A 21,365-nucleotide genomic window follows, 5' to 3' on the forward strand; every position below is an offset into this window, starting at 1 on the left:
TTGCTGTTAACATTCCTTTCCCCCCAAATTCTGTTTCAATTAAGAACCTGGCAGAGGGCCTCCTCCCCAGTGGTGCAGCGGGTTGAGCGCAGCGCTGTGGAGCTGTCCGCAGCCTCTGCAGTGTGGGTTCGATTCCCGGCCGGCCAGGGAGATCCCCACACGGCGCGCAGACCTCTCCTGCCGCCCGCTGCTCCCCTCAGCAGTGTCCTTGGTCCATCTGCCCGTAGTGTTCCTGCTCTGTTTCTGGTGAATTCTCTCACCCTCCCGCGCCTCTGACTATACCCCAGTGCTTGTATAGAAAAAAGAACAAAAAACAAAACCTGGCAGAGTCTGGGTTTGGGGGGGTGGGTGTCCCCAGGGGCAGTCCCAGAATTGCTCCCTCGGTGCTGGGCCATGCACCAGCTTGTGTCTGTGCCCAGTGCCAACACTGGGGGGTCTGGTCTCCCCTGTGCTCCCTTGCCATGCTCCAGTCTTGCTTGCGTTCAAGTGGTTTCATGTTCCAGCTTCCGCCTGGAAGACGCTCTCTTGGTGATGAATCGTGATACGGCGCTCTCCCTTTGGGCAGCTTCGGAAATGTGTTATTTTTAGCAGGCCCTGCTGCGCTGTAGGTGGGCGGGGCCAGTGGGAACCGGGTTGGGTCCCAGCCGGGGGCTGGCCGCGCCCCGGGACAGACCCAGGTCCTCCTTGACTACGTGAATGGCCGGCGCGCGCTTTATCCACCCAGGAACTCGCCCGCCTGCTCACACTCGGAAACTGAGTTAGAGGCACCAGGGGCCCCCATCACTAGGGCTCCCCTGTCTGCCCAGCCCCGGAGACCTCACTGCCCGTGTGTGTGCTGGACTTGGGGCCATGCTGCTTTGGGAATGGCTTCCTTCTTCCACTGCTTTCAAGGGACAGCTCCCCACAGCAGCCCCAGAAGACCCCTCAGTGGCCCCACTTTAGGGAGGGCAGAGCAGATCAGAGCCACACCTGCTGGGGTGGCGCTCATCAAAAAGACGGATGGGGGACCTCCCTGGTGGCACAAGGGGTTAAGCGTCAGCACTATGAAGCTCTCCACAACTACTGTACCACAAATTCAAGTTCGATCCCCAGCCAGGGAGCTGACCCACAGGGCGCAGCAGACCCGTCCTGTCTCCCCTCTGCTCCCCTCAGCAGTGGATCTCGGTTTGCCTGTTCTGCTCCCCACTGTCTGTGGTGAATCCTCTCACCCGCCTGTACCCCAGGTCTTGTATGCACAAATAAATAGATCTTTAAAAAAAAAAAAAGGATGGACAACAGCCAGTGTCAACAAGACCCGGAGGACCCAGGCCCTCACGCACTGCTGCCAGGAGCGCCAGGCGCCCGCCACCGGGAGAAAGCTGGGCGGTCCCGCAGAGGGTTAAACAGTTCCGTTCCTTGGAGCACACCAAGGAGAAATGAAACACGCCACACACAAGCTGCGCGTGTTCACGGCAGCGTAATACCACAGCACACGAGTGGACCCCAGGCGCCCACCAGGCTCAAAACGCGGAACAGCGTGGGCAGGGCAGTGAGGACGTGGCCCAGCATCCGGCTGGTGCAGAGGCTCAGCCAGGAGCAGCCACCACGCTCGAGCCTCTGCTGCTGCGTGGAGCCTCCTTCTGGATTTCACGCTTCCTCAGCCCGGGGCGTCAGCCCTTGACTGTGAGGGTTCTCTTTCTTTACTTCACGTCACACCATCTTTCCCCAGCCTATTCACAGGCAGCATTGTTTTCTAAGGTGCACGGACGCATTTTACTTGACCGTTCTTGCAATAATTAGACCTCTTCAAATTTTTTTGCTATTCTAAATTTTTTTTTCTGGTGGAAAAATTTTATGTAGAAATATTGACCCCTGAATTGAAACTTTCTCCAGGGTCCTGGAAGAGGGTTGCTAAGTTAAAGCATGTTCACTTTTTTTAAGCTTCTGACCCACTTGCTGCATTGGGCTCCGGAGAGGTGGGGGGTTTTTCCCAGGGCAGCAGGTGAGGCAGCTCTGGGTACCCGACTATCCGTGTTATGTTTAAATATTTGCTCACTGGCAAGGCAAAGTGCTGTTTCGTTCATTTGTTCTCTTTCCAAGTATTTTCTTTCGTGGACTGGGATCTTAATTTTTTTTAAAAGATGTATTTATTTATGCATACAAGAGTTGGGGTGTAGGCCAGAGGTGTGGGGGGAGGGGGAGGGGAGTCACCAGAGACAGAGTGGGGAGCAGAACAGGCAGACTGACGAAATCCACGGCTGAGGGGAGCAGTGGGGAGACAGGAGAGGTCTGCTGCGCCATGTGGGTAGCTCCCTAGTCGGCCGGGAATCAAACTTGTGCTGCAGAGGTCAGACCGCTTCATAGTGCAATGCTTAACCCCCTGCACCACCAGGGAGGCCCTGGGATCTTAAATTTTTTCCCAGCTCTTTGATACACTTTATTTACTAATAATTGCTTGAGGCACTGTCTGTTATTTTGCTTTTTGAGTTTTTGGCTTTTTTTTTTTTTTTCAAATGTGCAGGTTTCCCACTATCTGAAAGTAGAACATGCCCATTTGGTAGGATTTGGTGAGTTATGTTTTGGGTCTGAGAACGCTATAACCATTACTTCATATGGAAAAATTTTGAGTGTTCTCAGACCCAAAAAGAACCTCCCAATATGCCTGCAGATGGGGAACCTGAGGCGGGATCTCCTGTTTGTCAGACCTACTGACACGTCTTCTTTATTTTCTCTTCTTTTTTAAGCTAAGGAAAGCCATCCGCCTCTAGAAAGGAACCCTTTCTGCAGAGTTTAAAGTTCCCAGATGATTTTTATTTTTATTTTTTTAAAGATTTATTTATTTATGCATTACAAGAGCTGGGGGTACAGGCCAGAGGTGTGGGGGTTGAGAGGACTCACCAGAGACAGAGTGGGGAACAGAACAGGTGGATCCACTGAAATCCACTGCTGAGGGGAGCAGCGGGGAGTCAGGGGAGGTCTGCTGCGCCCTGCGGGTACTCCCTGGCCAGGGATCAAACTTGTGCTGCGGTGGTTGCCCATGGCTTCATAGTGCTGGCGCTTAACCCCTGCACCACCAAGTCGGCCCCCAGATGATTTTCAAATGACATGAATGAGTCGAGCCAATAATGACCATCAACTGCACTGATCTAGAAACAGCATTTTCCTCTGTCTGTGTTCTAGGGCCCAGGCTGTCCACTCTTAACTGTCCAGGAAGCTCCGAGGGCAGACGTGCTGCCCCGGCACCATGGAGGAGGGAGCCGGGGAACCCCCCGCACCCCGAGACTTCCCTTACTACCCCCTGGATCTGTATGACTCTGAGGACAGACTGCCCATCTTCCCAGAAGAAAACCCCCGGGTGGAGAGACACGGGGCCCGCACGGCCCAGGGAGACCAGGAAGAGGACGTGGAGGAGCTGGTCCGTCTCTACAGCCTCGAGGATGACCAGGAGCTAGGGGACGAGGCTGTCGATGAGACCAGGCCGAGAATAGAGGTTTCACAATATGCTCCTTACTCCATGAAGAGGCGCGAGCCGGCCAGGGAGCAGCGGGGCTGGAGGCCTGGCGGGGAGGCCGCGGGGCCCGAGGACCCAGGCTTGGTCGGCTGGGGCGGCGCGGGCCAGCGCCAGGACTGGCGGGACGCCTACCGGTTCTCCCACGGCCGCACCAGCGAGGAGTACGAGTGCTACGTCATCCCCGAGGAGGAGGGGGAGGAGGAGGCCGCCCGGGCCTTCTGCGTCACCTGCAGGGCCCCCCTGTGCGCCCTGGAGGGGGGCTTTGAGGAGCACCAGGAGCACGAGGTCGCCCCCCTCAGCGAGGCGCTGGAAAGCGCCAAGGTGAGCAAAGCAGGCTCCGGAGCATCCCTGCCGGGGTGCAGGGAGTCGAGGGCTCCGCGCCCTTGAGGCTGCGTTTGCACCTTGGCACGCAGACCAGAGGGGTCCCTCCAAATGCCTCCCACAGAGAGAGAGGGTGTCGCATTAACGCCCCCTTGCCATCCCGTTTACTAGGATGAGATCCACAAAAACATGTGCAAACTGGAAAAGCAGATTATCGAGATGGAGAACTTCGCGAGCCACCTGGAAGAGGTCTTCATCACCGTGGAGGTGAGCGCCTGGGCCCCGGTCGGTCTGCTGTGTGCGCCTCCCGCAGGGCGGCTGGGGCAGGCGCCTTAGGAACCCACGCTGTCGGGGCGATGTCAGTCAGCACCCCTGACCTGCCTGCCAGGGACCCGGAGGCCACATGCCCCGCCCAGTGTTCTCGTCCACTGGGCAGCACAACCCCACCCCACCTTCCCCTCAGTGGGTGTGAGGCCCTGTGACCCCACAGCAGGGAAGGAGACGGGTCCCCATGCAGCTCCCGGTGAGGCCAAGGTTCCCAGGCTGACTGCATCCGACCTCACCCCAGGTGGTCGGGGGGCACAAGGGCGGTTTGCCAAGGTTGTGGTGCCCAGATGGGGCTCCTGGCCCGCCGGCCCCATGCCCAGCCCTGTGTCCTGGCGAGGGCTGGTCAGACAACTCCGAGGGACGGACAGCGGGGGCAGAGCCGGGTCCCGCCCACGCGCCGACGGGCCGCCGCCTGCCGTCTCGCAGGAGAATTTTGGAAGACAGGAACAGAACTTCGAGTCGCATTACAACGAGATCTTGGAAACCCTGGCCCAGAAATACGAAGAAAAAGTGCACGCACTAGGGGAGAAGAAGAGAGAGAAGCTGGGGGCCTTGTACGGGCAGCTGGTGAGCTGCGGGGAGAGCCTGGAGACGTGCAAGGAGCTGATGGAGACCATCGAGGACATGTGCCACGAGGAGAAGGAGGACTTCATCCAGGTCAGCGACGCCGCCGTCCCTCCCCGCCGGGCGTGGCGCCTCCCCCCAGCACCTGCCTGACTCCACCGAAGGGGCACAGCGGGGAGGCTCACGCCCTGCTCGGCTCTCTGCCAGGGGTGGCCATGCAGCGCCCACCGCTGACCCTCCCACGGGCAGGCCCTGGCTCGCGGCTGGGAACAGGCACCCCCGGGCAGTGTGGGCACCGCTGCTGCTTCTCTTCCCTAATTCCCAAGAGTTTTGATGTTTATGTAATTATGTAGTTTGAAAAAGAGGTTAGTTTCCAGAATTGAAGTCGCGTCTCCTTCCCCGCAGGATGCGGTGGCGATGGCTGACAGGTAACGCTGGCGTCCTGCGCGTGCCGTGCCGTGCCTCTCCTCTGACGTCCAAGCACGCTCAGCTCCGCGAGGGTCGTGCCCCCCGACCCCGCCCTGAGCCTGCTCCGTGTCCCAGCACCGGCGACAGCGTGCTGGCCAGGACGCCGGGCCGCGTCGGCACAGATTCCAGGGCACCCTGGGGGCCCCCGCCCTAGCCCCCAGCCTCGCTTCACCAGGAGGACCCCAGGCCCAAAGCGTGCCCCCTGCCACCCGGCCGTGCGCTCAGACAGGAGCGCGGTGCTGCTGCCGCGCCCGGTCCAGCCAGCAGAGGCCTTGCCCTCCGTCCCCGCGTGCAGAGCCCCGTGGGGGTTTCATTATGGGCCTCTGCGGAGATGCCGGAGCTGCATCCATGTGGCTCGGCGGGGTTTTGGCAAAAGACAGACCTGGCCTAGATGGAGGGCGCTGGGGCCCCGCAGCAGAGTCAGCAAGTTGCGAGCCCTCCGCCAGGACAGGAGGGCACACGTCCCACCCCCGCCCAGGGCCAGGGGTCTCGGGCCAGGCTGGCCGGGCGGAGCTTGAGGGGTCTTCCCAGGGGTGGATTTGGAGTCGGAGCACGAACCCCACACCCTCAGTCTTTGTCCTCCCCTCAAAGCGCACACCAAGCCTGATGACCCCCCACGAGGCCACCCTGTCCTCTCCCCAGCCGGGGGCAGACGGCAGCGGCAGCTCTGCAGAGGCCGCTGCCCTCCCGCTAGCAGGCCCAGCGTGTGGCCCGCCCGGGGAGCGCACCCCGTATCCTGGCCAGCGTGTGTTTATGCCAACAGACTCGGGGATTTCCTGAAGACGAAAACAGACCTGGAGATCTCCGAGCCGCCCGACCTGGAGGACCAGACCCTGGACTTCTCGGACGTGGAGCAGCTCCTGGGCTCCATCAACGCCGTCCCAGGTGCCCGCCTTCCCTGTGCGCCCCCGGGCGCCCCGCCCGTCCTGGGCAGGGAGTCAGAGCCATCGATGGCCAAAAAGCTCCGGGCTGGAGATGAGTGCCTTCTGCCCAGCTGCGGCTCGGGCGGGGGGCAGAGGGAGACCTCATTTTCCAGGGTCCCCTGGGCTTTTCCCCACACAGCCCCCCGGCCGGGAGCCCAACTGCTGGCTCCTCACCCAGCCTCGTGGCTGAGATGGGCTTCGGGCCCACTCCCCGCCGGCCGCACACTGGCCCTGCCTGCCCGCCCCGGGGTCTGCCGGGGGTAGCTTGGGCTCACGGGCACTCAGGGCGACCCTGGCTCGAGGTGGCTCCGAAAATGTCGCTGTGGGCGGTTCTGAGGCTGCTCTAGCTCAAGCTTCTTTGCCGGCCTTCGTCCGCCACCCACACCCCCGTGGGGTGCACAGCGTGGCGGGGGCACCTGGGCTGTGCTGACGGGCTGTCAGGTGGCTGTGCCCGCACCTGGCCCGAGCGGCCTCAGAATACGGAACCAGAGTGTTCCTGGGGAGGCGCCCCAGGCGCCGCGCGGCAGCCAGGTGTTTCTGGCTGTGTGGGGCTGGGGGTGCAGGAGCGTTAGCCATGGGGCAATGGGGAACAAACCCAACTGGACACTAGAGAAGCAGGTGTGAGGAGCACCCCTGGCCACGCGGGAGAGGGCAGCAGGGCCTCCCGTTGACGGCCCCTTCACACTGTTCCCTGGGGGGGCGGGAGCAGCCGTGCTGTGGGCTGACTGGCCCCCTCGTCGGAGGAGACTCCATCAGCCCCAGCCGCCTCCCCCTCTCCCCAGGCAGACAGGGACTTGCTGCTGTCCTCCCGTCCTGTCCAGTCCAGGCGCCCGCTTCCTCTGCCCGAGCCCCTGCCCACGCCCCTGGGGGGCCTGTCACGGGGACCGCTCCCGCCCCAGACGACGCAGGCTGCTCATTCCATCCTGTCTCGCTCACTTCCAGCTCCTTCCGCACCCGTCATCAACCCGCAGGCCCCCAGCTCGGCGACGGGCACCTCGGTCCGCGTGTGCTGGAGCCTGTGCTCGGACGACACCGTGGAGAGCTACCTGCTGTGCTGCCGGCCCGCGCGCAACGGCTCCCCGGGGCCCGAGCAGGCGGGTGCGCTGGGCCCACGCCGGGCGGTCGGGGCGGGACTCCCAGAGGCTGGGCTGCAGGCAGTCAGCTCACAGAAAGGGCTGGAGGCCGCTGGCCTGGCGGGGAGGGCACGGGCTGCTGGTGTCTGGAATGCGGCCCGGGCAGCAGACGTGTCGGGGTGCCGGGTGAGCTCTGCCTCCGCTAGGCGGGCTGGAGATTGTGCTGGCAGGCGAGGGCAGGCTGGCGCATCTCAGAGCACCAGGAGCAGCAGAGGGTCGTCTGCAGCCCCCAGCAGAGTCGGGGGAGCTGCTGCAGCCTGGGAGGCTGCTGCCCAGGCCCACACCCCCAGACTGAGCCACTCCTGAGAGTTGCCCCCTCCTCCACCAGCAGCTCTTGGCCTAGCCCCCTCCCAGGGTGACTGGGGGGCTGACCCCTGTAATAGCAGAGCTTCTGCCCTGCTGGGGAGAGAGGCCCAGGCAGCGGAGGGGCCCAGCTGAGCTGTGGAGTAACTTGGGATCAGGGCTGGCCAGCGGGGCCTGCCGTGTGGATGCCCCCGTGGACGAGGCAGCTGAGACCCAGGGGAATGAGCTGCCCTGGGCCCCATGAGCCACAGCTGCACCAGGCCCAGGCTCTGCTCTCCTGGCCTGGCCATGGTGCTGGGGCTTCGTGAGGGGTTCTGCCCCGCGACAGGGGGGAAGGGGCTCTGGAGGAAGTGAGAGATGAGTAACCAGACTTTGGTCACGAGTCCACAGCAGGAGCCACGGTGTCGGCTTGTGGCCAGGCCAGCCATGTGGGATTTTACTTTATTTCCCATTGCGGTGACCTGACTTGCCAGTGCTCTGAGTCCCAGGAGTACGTGCTCGCCCCACGCCCCATGGAGCAGACTATTAAGTGAACCCCTTGGTTATAAGGGAGCTGCTCCCGGAGGGAGGGTCGTGAGGATCACTGCCTTCAAGAGGCTTGGGAGGCCTGGGGACGCCAGGTGGACTTTGCTGTGTGACAACAGCCCCACACACATGCACACACCCACACACATGTGCGTCCACACAGACATCCATGCGTGCACATGCACACATGCGTGCACCCACTCTCACATACATGCATGTGCACAGGCCCGTACACACATCCACATGCACACTCACACATGCAGACATGCACACACACAGACATATGTACACAACAAATTGACTTAACATGACCGCACACGTTGTTTCTCAGGACTCTCTGGGCTGGCAGCTCTGGTGAGGCTGGCTCGTGCAGGCTGGCATGGCATGGGATGGTCTCACAAGTCCAGGGCCTTACAGGGGTGCTGGGGTGAAGGGATGGGGTGACCATGCTGGTCGGAGAGCGTCCCAGGGGCGGGGGACGAGCCCTGGCCCCTGCACCCCACGCCCTGTCCTGTTTGCTGCTGTCCCACTGGCCGAAGTGGGCCGCACGGCCAAGCCCCCAGGGACCGGGGAGAGACGCCCTCGCACGGAGGGTCAGCTGTCACAGCGCAGAGACGGCTGGCGGCTGGGGAGCTTGTGGGGAGTCTTGTCATCTGGGTGGCGGGGTTGCAATGAGCTCGGGGCCTATGACCCGTTTTAGACCTGAGTCTGTCACCCCTTCTCAGAGTTCACCTTGACCGTCAAGGAAACGTACTGCTCGGTGACCAACCTGGAGCCCAACACCCAGTACGAGTTCTGGGTGACGGCTCAGAACAGGGCCGGCCGGAGCCCCGCCAGCGAGCGTGTGGTGTACACCACAGGTACGGCCTCCTCCCCGGCCCTCCTCCCATGCCGCCCCGTCCCGCCTCACTCCCAGGGCAGGGCTGCCGCGCCGGAGTCTCTTTCATCGGACACACCCGCTCGCTGGGCCCGGCGTGGCCACTTGCTCTGGTCATGGTGCCCGTGCACCTGCCACCCCCCCCTCCAGGGCCTCGCCAAGGGCCTTGGGTGCTTGGGCCGTCGGCTGCTCTGACGGAGCCTGGGCCTGGCCCAGGGCAGCGGAAATTCATTCTCACGGTTCTGGAGGCCGCAGGTCCAGGCGAGGCTCCGGGACGCTGCCCCGGTGAGGCCTGCCTGGCCCAGGTGGCAGTTGGCTGCGTCCTCTCGTGGCAGACGGGGCAAGGGAGCTCTTTGGGGTCTCCAAAGAGACCCCTCCGGCCTCATAACCTAATCACCTCCCGAAGGCCCCACCCCCAGAGACCATCACCTAGGCCGCGCGTGCAAGCTGTCTGGTGCGGCTGGGAGCTTGCCCAGGACGGCTGCATGTTCCTCTCGCCCCTATTTCTCCCACGCCCTCAGCACCATCTCCCCCCATCATAAGAAGCGAAGCGCTGAGGAGCTGCGAGGAGGCTGCGCTGATCGCCTGGGAGCCGGGGGACCCGAACCCCGTGGACTCGTACACGGTGGAGCTGACCCCGGTGGAGACGGCCGGGGCCTTGGGTGTGACCGAGTGAGTGTCCAGGCGCTGGCCGGGTGCCGGGGCCACTGCTAGGGCTGCGCAGTGTCTGCGGGGGAGGCCAGGACCCATGACCCGGGGGACCCCTCAAGGCATGTGTGGTCTTCGTGCGAGTGGCCAGGACGCTGCCGACACTGGAGGGAAGGCCGCGTGGTGGGAGGGTGGCCCACGAGCCGCCATCACTCAGGCAACAAGACTGAGCGCCTGGCGGGCCAGGTCTGTGCCTGGAGCAGGCGAACTGGGCAGCGACTCTGCCCTGCGGTGCGGGCAGCCGAGGTGGGACATGGACAAAGACAAATGCATCAGGTGCCCAGAGCTGCGGGGGGAGGGAGGGCACTGAGTGGAGCCTGGCGGCGGCGGCGAGAGGCTGCCCAGGACCAAGTGGACACGGAGACCTGAGTGGGCGGGGCCTGCGAGGGGGCAGCCTCCACCCGCGGGAGGAAGTGAACAGCCCTCAGGCTGCAGCTGAAGCGGGAGAGGGAGAGCAAGACAGATTCCCGTTCAGTGTGCAGGGCCCGCTGGGTCCTGGTGATGGCAGCCGAAGGCTCAAGCGCGCCCTGGTGGCAAGAGCTGGAGAGGTCACACGGGGGTGGGGGCTGCTTCTTTGGCGATTTGCGGTGACGCTTCAGGGGCACCTGACGCCCAGGGCCGCAGGGTGGGTGCCCAATCCCGGCTCGGAGGGAGGCGGGAGCCAGGCCTGTTGCCACGGCCGACTCACAGCGATGGTGACGGCAGCCCACGTCCCGCAGGTCTGTCGTGGGGATCCCGGCCCGCGAGGCCCTGGTGCAGCTGCAGCCCCGGCAGAGCTACACCCTCTACGTGCGAGCCGTGAACGCGGCGGGGGCCAGTGCCAGGAGCCAGCCCGCCACTGTCCACACCACAGGTCTGTGCACCGCTCGAGCCCAGGGCAGAGCCAGCTGCCGCCGCCTCCACAGAAACCAGGGAAAGGCTGGGGAGATCGGGGTCGACGGGCTCCACTCACGGATGGGGGTACTGAGACCCAGAGCATAGAGCAGTTTGGGGGCCGAGCATGTATCTGAACCCTGGTTTCCTCCACGCCCCTCAGGTATCACCCTGCACACCTGTTCTGTGACACAGGCTGAACTTACAGACTGCCGGGGCTGACCTGGCTCCTACCCCTATCACTGGGGTCAAGCCCAGCACCTCCCGCCCCAGGGCCCGGAAGAGCTGGGGCCCAGCCTCCTCTGGGCACTACTGGCCCTAGGGGTGCCCAGTCCCCAGCCCTGTCCTGTCTCACTGGGCTCGGTTGTCCAGTCTTCACGCCAGCCCTGAGCGACAGGCAGCTCTGGGCCACCCCACCTGCTGCTGTCCAGGCACTGCCAAGCCGCTCAGTGTCCCGAGGTGCAGGGGTGGCGGGTTGTTCTGAACCCCACACTGTGGGGCACTGGGCCCCTCCCCCCACACCATCCTCGCCCAGAGTGTTGGGCTTGCTGGTTGGTGGAGCTGACGGCCAAGAGCCCCCTCGAGCGCTCTTGGAACCCCCCTCCAGGTGCGGGCACTGAGCTTTGGGAATCAGGGGCCAAGGGCTGAATTTGATCTAACTTTGCCGGCTGATTTTCTGGCCGCCAGTGCCTCGGCGTCCTCCCCTAGAGCGGAAGCAGCAGTTCCGGCTTCTCAGGGGCATGGCGGGCTCAGCGGAGGGGGCGCAGACTGGCCAGCTCAGTGCTGGGCACCAGGGCATGCCCGGCCTCCCTGAGGTGGGCGCGGGCACCGGGGCCGGGGCCACAGCACTGGGCGGGTGCTGAGGGCCGGGCCCCCTCCCCTGCAGGCAGCCACTTCCGCCTGAACCCGCACACCTGCCACCCCTGGCTGAGCGTGTCGGAGGATGGGCTGACGGTTGTGCGAGAGAGGAGACCCCCCGCAAGGGAGCCGAGCCCCAGCAACAACCGCTTCACCAGGTACTTTATCAAGCGCCCACATTCTGTGACCCTCCCCCCAAATAACCATGCACCGTTGCGTACAACTGGATGGTGACTGACAGGTGCAGCCTGAGAGGGGGAGAGAATCCCAGGAATGATGAGGGCTCAGGGGCCTGGCAGGGTGCCTGGTGGGCGGGAGACACTGGTTGTGGCCTCTGGGGGGTGGTCAGGCAGGGGAGACCAAGAAGGCCGGCACCCCACACCGCGCAGCTGTAACCCCCCTACCCAGAGCAAAGCTGATAGGGTGCCCGGTGCCCCAGGCGGGAGTTCCACAGCAGGATGGCAGGGCGGGCGGGAGCCTGCCGACAGTGGCACAAGGGTCCCGGCTTACAGGCCGCCCGCGGATGGCCCTGTCCACCCCGGCTGGCGTGAGTCGCCTGGACCCCCCCACATGCCCCCGCCTCCCCCGCAGGTGCGTTGCTGTCCTGGGGGACCTGACACCCGTCCGCGGGCGCCACTACTGGGAGGTGGAGGTGGACGAGCGCCTGGACTACACGGTGGGCGTGGCCTGGGCAGACGCGCCCAGACAGGAGGACCTGGGGGCCAACGCCCAGTCCTGGTGCCTGCGGCACACCCTGGCCTCGGCGGGGTAAGTCCGGCGGAGGCTCCGCCAGCCCCGCGGCCCGTCGGACGAGCGGGTCCAGGTGTGCCGGGACTTTGGCCCCTGCCCCTCAGGTGCCGAGCGGGCAAGAGCCAGGGGGCACCGCCCTCTTGGACAAAAATAGCGGGAATTCAGGGGGCGCTTAGAGCCACCCACGAACCCCTCCCTCTTCCGAGGACTGCCCCTCCCTTCTCTCAGGTGGGATTTCCCGCCTCTAAAAGGCTGAGCTGGCCGGCCCTCTCGGCTGCAGCTGGCGTCCAGGCCCCGCCGCCTGCTCTGGAGCGAAGCGGCTCCGCTCCCATTTCATGGGCACTGCCCTCTTATTACACGGGGCGTGTGCCCCGAGGCCCAATTTCTTCTCTTTAAGTGGATGTGGGTGGAAGGTTAGTGGCTGTGGCTCCCTCTGGTTTGCTCCTGGGGCACCGCTCTCCTGGGGAGCAGGAGCCCAGGGGCCCCCCCAGGCGGCACCCTGCTTAGAGGCCATGGCCGCGCACCCTTTGTAGTGCGGGCCTTGGGCTTGCTGCATCCTGCTCAAGCGCCCTCCGTCTTCTGGCCCACGAGCCTCCAAGCAGGCAAAGGTGGGCGGTTGGCTCCCTCTAAGACACTGTCCTGGACACCCCAGCTCAGAGCCGGGGGAGCGCAGGAAACCACTGTGCGCTGAGCCAAACGTCACATTTGGAGGTTTTGTCTGAAGTCAGACTGAAAGCCAGTCTCCTCTCCAGGAAGGGCAAGAGCAAGGGGCCGAGAAAAGCTGAGGGACATAAGGTGTCAGGAAGGGGAGGCGGGAGCACGGGGCTGATGCGGGCTTTACTGGAGGTCCGTAAGGGACGACTCCCTGCAGGCTGAGGTGCCCCCCAAATGCGGAGAGCGGGTCTTTACAGGGTTACGGGACTCCTGGGGCTGTGGTGTGCATGAGGGCCCCTCCTGCGTGGGCCCGGGGGCGCTGCTTGCTGCCGGCGCTCTCGGGGCCTGCTGGGCCCGTGCCGCATCACAAGGGAAGCGCTGGGGTGCGTGGAATGGGAGGCGGCTGGTCAGCGGGGGAGTGGTCAGTGGAGGGCGAGGGAAGGGCGGCAGGTGACGGTACCCTGTGGTTCCGTCTTAGGCTCTCGTAGGAGGGGAGGGAGGGCAAGGACCGTCTCAGCTTCTGAGATAAAAACCCGGGTCAGACACCGGCCTCCAGGCCACCCACGTCTCCGGCTGGCGCTCCAGGTGGGCACCCCAGTCCTGGGGCCGCACACTGGCCCTAAGCTCCTCACAGTCTGCAGGTCGCACTCAGGAGCCCCGGGGCCAGAGCCGGCTCAGGTGAAGGCGCGCAGGGGCTGTGGGCCGGGACGGCCGTGTGGGCAAGTGTAAGAACCGGGCCCTGAGCGTAACAAACGGGCTCATTTTATTGCAAGGCTGAGGTTCCGCTTCAAAGCTCCTTGCGACAAAGGATTTACACATCTAGCCCGCAAGCGCCGACGCTGACGAAGTGCAAAATGCGTTTCTTAGACAAGGTTTAGAAAAGAGGTTTATCATGTTAGACGTGGCCGGTCACTTTGGCAGTGACTGAGTAACGCGGTCGAGTAGGAAACATCCTGTAAACAGCGGCAGTTCCTAAAGCTGTTGTGTCACCGTTGACTCTTAGGCACAAGTATGAATTCCTACACGACAAGATGAGCCCAGACATAAGAGTAACGGTGGCCCCCAGGAAGCTCGGCGTTCTCCTAGACTATGACAATTCCAAGCTGTCATTTTTCAATGTGGACATTTCTCAGCACCTCTACACATTCAGCTGTCAGCTCCCCCAATGTGTGCATCCCTGTTTTTCTTTGGAAAAGCCCGGACGTCTAACAATACAGAACGGCATTCCCACGCCGAAGCACGTGGCTTTCTACTGACCGCTGACCCTGGCCTCGTCCGCAGCCTGAGCACGTCCAACAGGAGGAGCGCGGCCCAGCGCCTGTCTCCGCCCTGCCTATTGGTATAAACAGTGGTTGGGGTTCCTGAGTAACTCACCTCAACAGCCTCATAGCTTCATGCACGCACGTGCACACACACACGCACACAACTGCCCTGCCAAGCTGGGTCACTACCCCAAAGTAAGGAATCACCCATGTCAGCACAGAGATGGCTCAAGATATAAACAAAAAATGTATGTTTAAAAAAATGTCATCAGTAACGGAAAAAGCCCCCCAGGTGGGACAGGCCGGAGAGACCAGGCAAACGTGAGGGAAGGCAGGGCTCCAACAGGCCTCACTGGGAACACGGACACGGACAAAGACCTGGCACCTGTGAGATTTCAATAAAATTTTATTTGACCAAAAAAGGCTGTCTAGACTTAGCTCTGACGTTTAAAACCCACTTAAACAAGGCAGGTGACCAACCTCAAGTATCCGGTTTCTCAGCATAAAGAACCTTTGTTTGAATACATTTCTCATCTTCAGGAAAAAATAAATCTAGGACGGAATCAAACAAAAGTTTTTGTTATTTTTTTTAATAAAATATTCCCATTCCTTAAAACACCACAGACAACCTGCTGAAACTAAATTTCAACAAGTGGCAGGATTTACCTCAAGGCCATGTCCCCCTGCAACCTGCCGATAAATCTGTCAAAAAAACAAAGCAGAAAAAAGATTAAGAAGTCAGACCATTGTAGTCATAACCCCTGATGTGGGGCTGTTAAAACAAAGCTTTCAAAGTCTGTTCTTTTCTTAGCTTTACCTGTATCACCTTCTAACTCTAGAGCAAGTGACAACACAAGCTTTGGCTTCACCAGACACAAGCTTTGGCTTCACCATGATGAGAACATGGGCTTAGCAAACAGAATTTAAGACACTCTATGGGTTAGAGAGTTGGTTAGAGACACAGGATATAAAATGACAGTGATTTCTGATAAAATTAGGTGGAGTACTTGGAAAAGTGTGTTTAATTGACTTCCTGTTGGCCCTAACAATACACTGTCACCTGCGCCATGTCAGAACCTGAAGCGTGTGCTTGGCCATCAGGGTGAAGCAGAGCTAGCGCCTGGCCGAAGCCTTCGTAACACTTCTCATTCTGCAAAACTAGTGACACTCAGTCTCTGGCAGAAGCCCCAGCACAAGGCCCCACCGTGTGGAGTCAGTATGAGACTACAGTCTGCACGACACGTTCCCGACACCCAGGGAAGCCGGAAACCATGCCCAGTGCGGAGCCTTACACATACTGTCTTTTTCCTCTGCATACAGATGATAGTTTAAGTAACAAATTAGGCACAGTAAGGGATCAGCAATAATAAAGTAAGACAAATCTAACAGTACACTGCAACAGAAGTTGTGTGGTCTCTCAAAACACCTCGGTGTGTGTACTGGCTACAGAGAAGGGGGGCTGGGGACATGGTGCCTGTCTGAGTTAAGCTGCCAGAAAACTCCGTGAGGCCCTGAAGACTGCACTGCAGCACAGGCCCTCCTCCGCTTTCCTAAACAACTTCCTGCACAAACAAGTCCCCTGCCTAACGCTCAGGAGCAGAAGAGGCCCTCCTCTGCCCTTTCTCACAGCTCACCTGGACAGTCCTGCTTCTACCTGAAGGCAATGGGAAGCACAGAAGTGCTGTCGGTAGATAAGCAGGTCTTGGGTTTCCCTTGCAGGCAAGACCTGTTCTCTCTACCTTTTCATTTAGGAGGCTCCAGGCGGAGTCGGCTTGACTTCAAGGACTCCGTTCTTAGTCTCCAGAGAACATGACCAAGTCCAGCCCATCATGTCAGCAGGGAGTGACATCTAGTCCTTATATAACTTCAAGTTTTACGAGATTTGAACGGTTATATCCGCTTGCTCCACTGCAACCATTGGCTAATGAAGGTAATATGAGAAAAGAGTTTTGTGATCTGGAGGGATACTAGCTGGTCAGTGAGGCCATCTCCTGGAAGGAGAGCAAGATGACCCAGGCACAGCACCCAGACCGTGACCCTTACAGAGCTGCTCCTCAACAGGCCCTGGTCTTGGCCAGGAAACTCATGTCCTGCCTATTCACTGCTGTTTCCTCCCCAACCCCAGAAAAAATTAAGTCCAACTCACTGACTCCTTGTTCATTTTCCAAACTTTCACAGAATTGAGCTGCTCCATTTCCAACTTACCCAAATCCTGATGAGATGACACTGTCATTTCTTTGAATTATGCACTTGCAGTTGATTCAAACAACCCAGTTGCTCAGATATGGCCAATGACAATGTTTCTGTGACAAAACTTAGACTCTAGCAACCTGCGGACTCACCACAGGCTCATTTCTACACCTCAGTGTGTCTCTTGTCTTTGAAAGAAGCTCAAGAGGCCCTTAAATTCAAATAGGGGCCTCCCTGGTGGCACAAGGGGTTAAGACGCAACCTACGAAGCTGTCAGCAGGCGCTGCAGCTGAGTTTGATCCCTGGCCCGGGAGCTTCCCACATGGTGCAGCAGACCTCTCCTAACTTGCCCGCTGCTCCCCTCAGCACTGTATTTCAGTCAATCTGCCTGTTCTGTTCCCCGCTCTGTCTCTGGTGAATCCTCTCACCCCCCACACCTCTGGCCTGTACCCCCGTTCTTGTATGCATAAATAAATAAATCTTTAAAAGAAATTTTAAAATGAGCAACCTTTTAAACAATTAAAAATAAATTAATAAATTAATTAAAATAGACTGGATTGGAGACAAGATAATACATTCACTAGGAGTGAGCCGTTGGAATGGCACCTGCGCACCCCTGTCCACCTAGCGTCTGTAGAGCTCAAAAGTCATTTCTTGGAAGGCTGCCTAACTCCCCCCACCTCCCAACACCCCTGAGTTAAGTGCTAATTACATCTCTTCGATAATACTTAGATGAACTGTGTCTACTTCACTTGACTGTAAGCAAATGAAAGCCAGGAACTGTACCTTTGTGATTTTTGAAAGATCACAACACAGAAACAACAGCGCTTCTTGTTGGAGGTGGGAGGGGGGAGGGAGGGGTTAAAAATAAAGGAATCATTCTCAGGCTTTCTTCTCTTCCAACATACCTGAGGGATCTGACACCCAAGACTTCCAGGGTTTGCAAATGTGCCACCCTGCAACCCTCTACACTTGCCCACTTTCCTGCCACATATCTGCACGTCATCAGAGCAGAGAGACCCTGGCACGCGCGCAATACGGCGGGCAGTGTGAGCACCAACCCCAACGCTGCTGAAACAGCGAGGTGGGACCGCAACGAGCCACAGCAGCTCACCTGGACTTGCTGGCAACAGCCGCTTTCAGCTTCAGGTAATGTCTGGGGTCAACACTGCCACGGTGGTTACAGCAGATATTCCCAGCGAGCGCAGGCCGTGCAGCAGGCCGGGGGCCCTCCGCGGCAGCGCGCGTCTACAAAGCCAGGCCTTCCTGGGTACAAGGACGGAGCAGGCAGGGAAGGCTCCGTCGCCATCTCGGTACCACACACCGCAGCTGGCGCGGCCAGGCAGAAACGACGGCCGGGTCCCCTCGGTCCGGGCTCTGAAGGGCGGACACCGGCAGCTCCCGGCGCTGCCCCTGCGCCCGCCGCCCCGCCCGCTCGGGCCGCCGCCCTCCGCAGCCACCGACCTGCGCAGCGGGAGGCGGGAGGCGCGCACCGGCGGCGGCCGGGCCGTGCTTCCCGCGGGTGGGCGTCCGCGCGCGCCCCCGCCCGCACTCGGCTCGAGCTCCACGGGGCGAGGGGGCGACCCCAGGGGGCCGCGCCCGTCTCGACGTCCGGGGCCACGTGCACGGCCCCCCCCGCGCCCCGCGAGCTGCCCGAGAGGGCGGGGCCCCGCGTGCGGGGGGCGAGGCCGGGGCGCGGGTGAGCTCAGCCCGGCGCACCGTGGGGCCCCGCGCCCCCGCCCGGCGCCCGATCTCGGCCGCGGCGCCTTCCTGCTTCCGGCTCCCGCCGGAAGTCCCGCCCGCGGCGCTGTGACGTAAGGGGCGCGCCGAGGCGCCGCGCGTGCTCGGAAGGGCTCGGCGGGCGCGCCCGGGGGGCCGGCGGCGGGGCTTGGCGGGAGCCGGGCGCCTGTGGTGGCGCCGGCCCTCGAGGAGGCTCCGTTCTGAGACACTGACTTTAAGCAGAGCCAGGCAGTTTGGCGAGCGCGGCGTGGAGGCGGTGGAAGAGGCGTGAGTGTTCACTCGAGGGGAGACGCGGGCTCTGGCGACGGGGCACCCGGTGTGGAATGGCTGCCTGACTCGGGGCCCTCAGGACACCCTTTCGCCCTAACATTTTCACTATTCAGATTAGTCGTGTTCTCTGGAAGGAAACTCGGCCCGGGACTTGGGGTAACAGATGACGTGCACGTACCCCACGGGAGGCGCCAGGGGTGGCCCGCGGACGCCGAGCGAGCGAGCGCACGGTGGGGCCCGGGGAGCCTCAGCGAGCCCGCGACAGAGAGGGGAGCTTCCAGCCACGCAAGGGGTGCAGAGTCGGACAAGACTCTCCTCATCTTCTGTGGAACTAGCCTCAGCACACACGGCAGTGACTGAAGAGCAGTGTGAGAAATGGAAACAAACGTGCAGGAGGGTGCTCGGACTGAGTGTTTTAAATGAACCGATTATCTTGCATAGGAGAAAATATTTGATTTGTGTGAAAATTACGTTTTTGTGGAACTGTGTGTAGAAGAGCAAGGGGACCAAGATAATACCAGCTGGGAACTTAGATCTCTTCGAGGAAATGAACAGCACCAGCAGTGAGAAATACACGGGTGGGCACGTGTGTTCTCGAGCAGAACAACCTGTAATACCTCTAGGAGGAGCCAGTCTGTTACTATGACATTGCAAAACTGAGAGAGCTGCAATATTTTTCCTAATTTCTGTTGGGAATAAAATATGGATCATTACACCCTGCGATGCCACTTCCTTATCCAAGCAAAGATATCTGGAAAGTCAGTTCTGTGGCTTCAGCCAGCAGTTTGTTAGTGACAGCTATCCCTTCACTCGTCTGGAATATAAGTGGTTTATTTTATTTTTTTTTTTAAATGTGGCAGAACCACTTTATTTTTTTTTTTTATAGAGGCATGTTTATTTATTTATTTGTTTGTTTTGTTTATACAAGCACTGGGTACAGTCAGAAGCGCGGGAGGGTGAGAGAATCCACCAGAGCCAGAGCGGGGAGCAGAGCAGGCAGAAGGACTGAAGTACACTGCTGAGGGGAGCAGCGGGCGGCAGGAGAGGTCTGCGCACCATGTGGGACCCTCCTCCGGTGGCCGGGGAGCAGCCGGGGATCGAACCGGCACCACAGAGGCCGCGGGCAGCTTCGCAACCCAGCGCTCAACCGCTGCGCCACCGGGGAGGCCCCTGGAATATAAGTGGTTTATACTGTGCTCCACTGCATGCATCGGACTCCACTACAGGAATGGCGATGAAAGGCAGGAAAGACACTGGCAGTGACCTTCTTGATTCGCAGGCCTCTAAATGCGTTTTCACAATGATCCTGAACAGAGATGAGAAACAAAGCATTGTCTATAACAAGCCAGGAGGAAAAGCTCGTGAAGATTTATTGCTGCTCCCTCAATAGCCCTGTCAGCCCAGCAAACTGTAGATCCTCTGTGTTATTCCCCACAGGGCTCAACTCTCAGGACATCTAGGGTCTGGCCTGGTGGTACCCTTTGAACCCTTTAAAGTCATCCTCTCTAGAATGCCTGTCTGTACTTGTTTTGAGAGGATCAAATAAATTGGTGTTACAGCACTGTGAAGGACTATAAAAGTAGTATTACCAGGGCACATGAATCAAGAACTAGGGTAGGAGAAACCTTAACCCTTAACCTAATTAAGTTAGAAAGGAAGAATTGTAAGACTGACTGGAGACAGTCCAAATAAAAGGATTCTCAAGTATCAATCACCTCAATCTCTCTTTATGTTTCCTGCTTTATATTCTTGCACTGCCTTAGTTAACCTGTTCATCACTTGATAATTCATTTGTTCTCATTCAGGCATCTAAAAAACACAGCCCTTCCTTCCTCGTTTCCATTATCGGTCACTGGCTACTAGTTATTCTCTAAAACTTCTAATTCCAAAATTTATATGACTTAGAAAATTTCAGTAGCTCCTTGGAGGACTATGGTATAGATCATATTATTCTTGCCTTAGTATACAAGACTTCTTTCAATCTATCTTTCAGAGTTCTATTAAACATTTAACTTTATTTTATGCCTGACATAGAATTTAAGTGATTTGTGTAATAATAACAGTAGTAGCTGGAGGCTAACATATTAAATGTAGCAAAAATTCTAGAATGGCTATTATCAAATATGGAGAAACTTCTACTGACTTGGATTGAAGACACACAGAGTATATCCCTCTCAGCACCATCACAGTCAGGACCAAAGCAAAAAAGTTTGTGATGTTGGGCCTCCCCGGTGGTGCAGCTGTTGAGCGCTGGGTTGCGAAGCTGCCCAGAGCCTCTGCAGCGCCCGTTTGATCCCTGGTCACCGGGCGAGGGGCCCACATGGCGCGCAGACCTCTCTTGCCGCCCGCTGCTCCCCTCAGCAGTGTACTTCGTCACTCTGCCTGTTCTGCTCTCCGCTCTGGCTCTGGCGAATTCTCTCACCCTCCGGCGCCACTGACTGTACCCAGTGCTTGTATAAATAAATAAATCTTAAAAAAAAAAAAAAAAAAAGCTTGTGATGTTGAAAGAAAAGGTTGGACTGTTGAATGAATGCTAGCTCTGGGTGGTTTAAATGATGCAAGAATCATTAATTGTTCCATAATGTGAAAGCAAGTGGTGAGTCTGAATGCTGATGTAAAGGCAGTCGAAAGTTTTTGTGGAAACTCTGGGTAGCTAATTGTGGAAGAGAATTACTTGCCAGAGCAAATCTTTAAAATGAATAACACCTCCCTATTCTGGAAACTGATGAGTGACTGAAAACTTCCATCCATAAAGACGCTGGGTCAGTGCCAGGTTTCAAGGCTTCTGAGGACAAGGTAGCAGTCTTGCTTGGGGCAGTTGTGCGGGCTGTAAATTAAAACCCTTTGTGACCTGGCACAGTGAGAACCCGAGGCATATCGGTAAGCACTTGCCCGTGGGCTACAGGGTGTGCCAGCTGGGCTTGCGGATGGCCTCTGAATTGCTGAGCCCACAGAATGGAGAAGTACTCTGGAGAATAATGTCTTTTCAAGATTTTGCTTATTGATAATGCTCCTTGCATCCTCCTCCTGGTGATCTTCTTACCAATATCAAAATGGTGTTTCTTCCTCCAAACGCTGCCTCTTTGATCCAACCAATGGGTCACAGAGTTACAGCAGGTTTTAGCGTCT

General features: G+C 59.2%; 1 protein-coding gene across 1 annotated transcript; it reads left to right on the top strand.

Annotated features, from left to right (window-relative positions):
- Positions 1-2,635: 2,635 nt before the first annotated feature.
- Positions 2,636-14,030, top strand: FSD2 (fibronectin type III and SPRY domain containing 2; the record flags this gene model as incomplete). The annotated part of the gene is made up of 12 exons (XM_084253661.1): positions 2,636-3,811; positions 3,983-4,078; positions 4,565-4,795; positions 5,108-5,130; positions 5,934-6,055; positions 7,036-7,191; positions 8,780-8,914; positions 9,453-9,603; positions 10,359-10,496; positions 11,403-11,528; positions 11,962-12,138; positions 13,778-14,030. The coding sequence occupies exons 1-12, from the start codon at positions 3,224-3,226 to the stop codon at positions 14,028-14,030; spliced, it is 2,196 nt and encodes a 731-aa protein (XP_084109787.1). The 5' UTR covers positions 2,636-3,223.
- Between the last annotated feature and the right edge of the window lie 7,335 nt (positions 14,031-21,365).

The sequence above is a fragment of the Talpa europaea genome (genome assembly GCF_964194135.1).
Source record: "Talpa europaea genome assembly, chromosome: 14".
Lineage (NCBI taxonomy): Eukaryota > Metazoa > Chordata > Mammalia > Eulipotyphla > Talpidae > Talpa > Talpa europaea.